Source organism: Pholcus phalangioides, unplaced genomic scaffold (assembly GCF_987345545.1).
Source record: "Pholcus phalangioides strain wild (caught in Gottingen) unplaced genomic scaffold, Ppha-v1.0 ptg000015l_1, whole genome shotgun sequence".
NCBI lineage: Eukaryota > Metazoa > Arthropoda > Arachnida > Araneae > Pholcidae > Pholcus > Pholcus phalangioides.
Window position 1 is genome coordinate 9,414,105 of NW_028301608.1, and position 6,396 is coordinate 9,420,500.

General features: G+C 41.0%; 1 protein-coding gene across 1 annotated transcript; it reads right to left on the reverse strand.

Moving 5' to 3' along the window:
- Positions 1 to 3,373: 3,373 nt before the first annotated feature.
- LOC149075434 (uncharacterized) lies at positions 3,374 to 4,595 on the reverse strand. The gene is made up of 2 exons (XM_089245409.1): positions 4,407 to 4,595; positions 3,374 to 3,859 (listed from the first exon to the last, which is right to left on the reverse strand). Exons 1-2 carry the CDS (start codon positions 4,593 to 4,595, stop codon positions 3,374 to 3,376), a joined length of 675 nt encoding a protein of 224 aa, XP_089101535.1.
- Between the last annotated feature and the right edge of the window lie 1,801 nt (positions 4,596 to 6,396).

The following is a 6,396-nucleotide window of genomic DNA, read 5'->3' on the forward strand; positions in this document are numbered from 1 at the left end:
CACACACGGACAAGTTATACGCGACATCCATACTCTATGACGAAATACAATCAACTGATTAAAACGTTCGAAAAACTCTCTGGAGATCCGTTGCTAGGTTACCATCCATCGCAAGGCGAAAAACGCTACAACGGGAAAACGGGACATCATGACGTCACAGAGCATCGTTTATGATCGGTCACTACACACTCCCCCCCCCCCCCTAGTGTCAACGAAATTTGTGATCGAATATCTGTCGGGGAAGTGGACGTGACGACCGGAGCGAGTCACAGTTGCTGGTACTGCTTGTGCTGGCAACGCTGTACTGGATGGCTGTATGGGCACTTCTGAAGGTACCTTAAAGCTATCTCCAAGGAAAGCTGGAATCATACGATCAATGGAGATCCTCTTGCTTGCCCCATTGATGCCAATGTCGAAAAATTTTTCTCTGCGATCTTTGACAGGAAACGGGCCTTGATATGTTGGTTGTAAGGCAGGATGTGGTGCGTCGTTGCGTACGAAGACATGCGACGCGGATTGCAGATCACTAGGAATATACGTCGGCGTGTATCCGTGAGTTGTTGTAGGCACCGGCTTCATTGAACGCATTAGCTTTTGGATTTGAGGGACGAAATCGGATTATATAATGTCTGGTGTTTTCGAAAAATACTCGCCGGGCAACTGCAATGGTGTTCCGTAGAGGATTTCTGCGGAAGAGCATCCCAGGTCTTCTTTCACTGCTGCTCTTAGACCCAGTAGGGCGAATGGAAGAGCATCAACCCAAGCAGGATTCGATTGAATACGGCATCTCAGGGCAGTTTTCAGCGATCGGTGTTGTCTCTCAATCAGCCCATTTGCTTGTGGATGATAAGCAGTCGTTTTATGATGTTGGAATCCTAGATATCTGCTCAAGCTTTGGAAAAGCTGGCTCTCGAACTGTCTGCCCTGGTCGGTGGTGATCCTGTGCGGTATGCCGAATCTTGAAAACCAAGTGGCAATTAATGTTTTGGCGACTGTTTCGGCAGTTTGGTCTGGCATTGGAGAGGCTTCGATCCACCTGGAGAATCTGTCTATCATCGTTAGGAGGTACCGAGAACCTTGGCATAATGGTAATGGACCAACTATGTCAAGATTGATATGCTGAAATCGGTTGTTAGGTACCTTGAATTCAGCTAGCGCGGATCGAGTGTGTCGGTGAACTTTAGAGCGTTGGCATGGAATACATGCTCTAGTCCACTCACGACAGTCAGATCTAATTGAAGGCCAAACAAATCTGTCGCTCAGCAGTTTTGATGTTGCTCGGATGCCAGGATGTGATAAGCAATGCAATGATTCAAACGCTCGTCGTCGTTGAGAAATTGGTACAAAAGGCCTTATTTTGCCGTTTGACACATCACACCAAATTTCGGCTGTTGCGTCAGGAAGGCTGAGTTTTTTCAGTTGTAAAGATGATTCACTAGAATTTAAGATGGTTTTGAGATCGTTGTCATTCTCTTGGTCAGCTGCGAGTTGCACATAATCTAAAGGTGTGGGTACAGAAATGGTCGATATTCTAGAAAGAGTATCAGCTGGAATATTGTCGACACCTTTTATATGGAGAATTTCTGTTGTGAATTGGCTGATAAAGTTCAACTGTCGTAGCTGGCGTGGTGAGCACTTTTCTGGTTTCTGCCTGAACGCATACACCAACGGATTATGGTCACTACAAATACAGAATTGTCTTGCTTCTAGCATATACCTGAAGTGCTTGACAGCAGAATAAGCTGCAAGTAATTCTCTATCGTAAGCAGAATAACTTCTTTGTGTGCTTGAAAGCTTCTTCGAGAAGAATGCAAGTGGTTGTAGCTGATTATCGTTAGATACTTGATGCAAGGCGGCACCTATAGCAAAATCACTGGCGTCCACATGTAAACCTAATGGTGATGATGCTGAAGGATGGTGCAAAAGAGTGGCATTAGCGAGCTGAGTTTTGCATTTTTCGAATGCTTGTCTGGTCTCAAGAGTCCAAGGAATTGATGTCTTGTCATTCTTCTGGGTGCTGGACAAGAAGGAATGAAGTGGTGCTTGCACAGCTGCTGTAGATGGTAGAAATCGCCTGTAAAAGTTCAAAATTCCCAGAAATCTTCGAAGCTGCTTGATGTTTTCTGGAAGAGGAAATTCTTGGATTGCACGAACTCTGTCTGGAAGAGGCTTCGAGCCGTGTTCATTGACCAAATATCCCAGGAAGGAAATTTCCGGTGCATTGAATACGCGTTTAGATGTGTTCATTGTCAGTCCGTACTTATCGAGTCTTTCAAACACTTCTCTAAGGTGCTTGTGATGTTGCTCTGCGTCATGTCTGGCGATGAGCACGTCCTCAAGATACGAGAAACAGAAGTCGAGATTGCGTAGCACCTCGTGGATGAAGCGTTGGAACGTTTGTGCAGCGTTTGAGAGTCCGAACGGCATGACTACGAATTCAAACAAACCAAAGGGAGTTATGATTGCTGTCTTGGGAATGTCGTCGGGATTTACAGGAATATGATGAAATGCTTTGACCAGATCTATTTTAGAGAAAACTTTACATCCATGCAGATTCTGCGCAAAGTCCTGTATATGTGGCACTGGGTAGTTATCCGGCACAGTAATTCGATTCAGACTTCGATAATCACCAGTTGGTCTCCACTCATTCGGTCCTTTTGAAACCATGTGCAACGGGGAAGCCCAGTTTGATTTCGATGGACGACATATACCTTGGTCCAACATCATCTGGAATTCGGTCTTGGCAATTTTGAGTTGTGCTGGGTGCAATCTGCGTGGCTTTGCGAAAACAGGAGGACCTTTAGTTTCTATGTAGTGCAAGGTATTATGGGAAGCTTTCCTCGAAAACGGACGAGGTCTCGTTAATTAGGGAAATTCCTTCAAAATTTCAGTTATAGCACTGTTTCCTGAGATTGTTTTAATCGTTGTCGAAGGTCCATTGTAAGTAAAACCTTTACACGTGAGAGAAGTGAGTGGATCTATAAGTCGCTTGTTTTTGATATCGATGATGAGTCCGTAGTGAGCAAGGAAATACGATCCGATAATTGGTCTCTCAAGGTCAGCGAGGGTGAAATGCCATTTGTAATTCCGCCGTAAGTTCAAGTCCAATTCCAGGAGTTTCAAACCGTAGGTAGATATACGGGAACTATTTGCAGCGAAAAGCTCAAAAGTTGTCGGTTTGCCGTTGCCTTTGTAAGGTAAAATTGATATATCAGCTCCAGAGTCAATTAAAAACTTCATGCCGCTTTTCCTTTCCATAATGAACAAACGGCTATGGTGAAGACTGCTATCGCCGCCACCGCATGCCGTTACTGCGGGGGGCTTGGACCGTTTCCCTGAATATTCTGAGCGTTGTAAGCGCAGGGGGACTTTATCAAGCTTTATCTCCGAACCTGCTATGATAATAACACACTTTAGGGTTTTCATCGGAGTCTCGATATCGCGAGCGATTCCTAGAACCAGGATAACGTCGGTCTCGACTGGAGTTTCGATAGCGGTTCCGGCTATACCTCGGATATTTGCCCAACTGCTCAACTCTTTTAGTCAGCTCCGAGATTTGCAGTTTAAGGTCTCTTATTTCCGAGCAAGACGAGGCTTCTGCTACATGACCGTAATTGAGTTCGGTGAGCTCAGCTACTCGATCAGCTAACTCGGCTAGCTTGTCCAGTTCTTCGCTGCTGGCAGCTAACGCTGTTTGTATACTCTTTGGTAGCCGTTGAAGCCACAAATTTTTGAGCAAAGTCTCATCGCTGATTCGCCCTGTCGAAAGTTCGCGCATTTTACGTAGCAACATACTAGGCTTCTGATCACCTAGGGATAGGTCTTCTAACAATATCTTGACCTCTTTCGCGGCTGAATGCTTATACAAATACAAATACAAATACAACGCCACAACAGGCAAATTGCCCAACGAGGTGGCTGACTTAAGAACATCATGGATCCCCGAGCCCCTACCTACTACTGCTACACCCCACATGCACCCCCCCCCCGCGGAACCCCCCAACGAATCGGTAAATGCGGGAATGTGCGTGTACGTGTAGTGCAACCTGACGTATAGTTTGTTTCTGTGTAATGCTTGTTATGTGTAGTGCTGTCATCTGCCCCCAAGTTTTACTAACTATGAGTGAAGTGTTATGGTTGAATGATTTACCGTTGTAGGACTGTTGCTCTCTGTGGCGAGACTTTTTTAACGGGGAGATCGGCTCGCATTTGCGCCTTGAAGTTGGGAAACCACAGAAAACCAACTTCAGCCGACCACCACTGTGGGGTTCGAACCCGGATCCTCGCATCACGAGTCCGGCACTATAACCACTCGACCACCACAGCGGCGGATACACAGTGAGGAGTCTCTCCTTGAGTTTCGAGAACGGATCCGATGCGGGAGGATCGAAAACAATGTCACTTACCGTTGACAAGATCTCCACATCTAGGCAGTTGACTAGGTAGTTATACTTAGTTCCTTCGGCAGTAACATGGTTGATCTTGAAGGCAGCGTCAAGCTGGACGAAAAAAAGTTTGATCTTGTCCCTCGAGAACGTCGGCAGTTTCGCGTGGACAGCTTGAACTCGAAAATCGCTTTCTTGCTGTTCAGCCATGGCGATAAGTTCTTGGCAGGTTCGGGATCACGTCCGGGTCACCAGTAAAGGCGACGGCAATGAGAAGATGTAAATTTCATTCTTAAAGACATGAACATTTTATTTACACACACACGGACAAGTTATACGCGACATCCATACTCTATGACGAAATACAATCAACTGATTAAAACGTTCGAAAAACTCTCTGGAGATCCGTTGCTAGGTTACCATCCATCGCAAGGCGAAAAACGCTACAACGGGAAAACGTGACATCATGACGTCACAGAGCATCGTTTATGATCGGTCACTACACTGGTAATAACGAAGTCAATGCTTATGAAAATCGCATTTTGTCAAATAAAACCAAAAATATAACTAAAAATTATCAGAAAGTTTAAAAGATAAATGGAATTAACTGTCTGGGGTTGGCTTCCAATCAACTCAATAAAATTTAACTAACGTACGTGTTTCAACTGAAATGGATCCGAGAAAATTATTTTTTCGGCAGGTAAATCATAAAAAATACCGAAATTTCTTAATTTAAATTTCTAAATGGTTGAAAGAAGCAGATACTTCTAACGGTAAGCAGTTTTTTAAAATGGATTGAATTTCGAATCATCGGAATTTTGTTGGAAACGAACTAAATGTGTTCATTTTTGTGCGTTTTCACTTAATGAACCGTAATAATACTTTGTCCATCAGAAGACGTACCACATAATTGCATCATAATCTATCAATAAATATTTACCTATTTCAAAATAAATATTTACCTATTTCAAAATAAATATTTACCTATTTAAATAAATATTTACCTATTTAAATAAATATTACTTCTATAAAAATAACGATTATCTTCAAATAAGAACATTTAAAATGATGTTTTATTCCAAATTTTTATCATGAATTCAACGCAATTGATAAAACTGCAAGGCATACGTGTAAGGTAAATGCAAAATCGAAATTTAAAATACATGATTTCATATAGATTTAGTTTTACATTTATTATGATTTATGATATAGTATATGTTTGTACATAATGTAAGGGGAATAAGATTTTAGATTTAATTCTAGTTCACAGTTTAAAACGGGTTTTTTCGAACATTTAACAAAAATCGTTTTTTAATGCTTTAGATATGTAGAACAGCATGATAGATTTTTATCATCAATTCTCATCTCGATCATACATTTTTAAATATATGAATGAAATAGTTCATACGATTTTTAAGGCAAATGAGATGGAAATTGACAATGAAATGTATAACCTCAGCTGAAGTTTCATGATCTATTCATTATAAAATAGTTTGAAAGAAAAGTATTTTGACTCTCTCTTTATAATGATCTTGTTAAATTTTTATTTTCAATTTTTTTCTAATAGCCACCGCGTTTGTCTTTTTAAATCTTTATTTTCTTCCCTCATGTATCTTTGATTTTTCTCAGGGACTCGTCAGTTATGACAAAAAAATTCCGGTTGCTGTCAAAAATTTTAACTAAAAAAAAAAAAAGTCTCATGCATGACCTGCTCTTGAACTTATCCAATCTTTCAGAAAAAATGAGTTTTTATTACTAAAAAAAAAGCGGAGCACAATGGCGAAAAGATTGACTGCTTGTTATTATAATATATATAGCTTTCGAGATCGAGAGAATATGTTTCTATCAAAGAAACTGATTTTTTCCCAAAGTTTTTGATGAAAACGTGAATGTACTTAAAGTAAGTTGATTTACCATGCAGAGTTTTACCATTTATATCATTTTAATTATAAAAAAAAAAAAAAAAAAAAAAAAAAAAAAAAAAAAAAAAAAAAAAAAATTTAGTAAATAT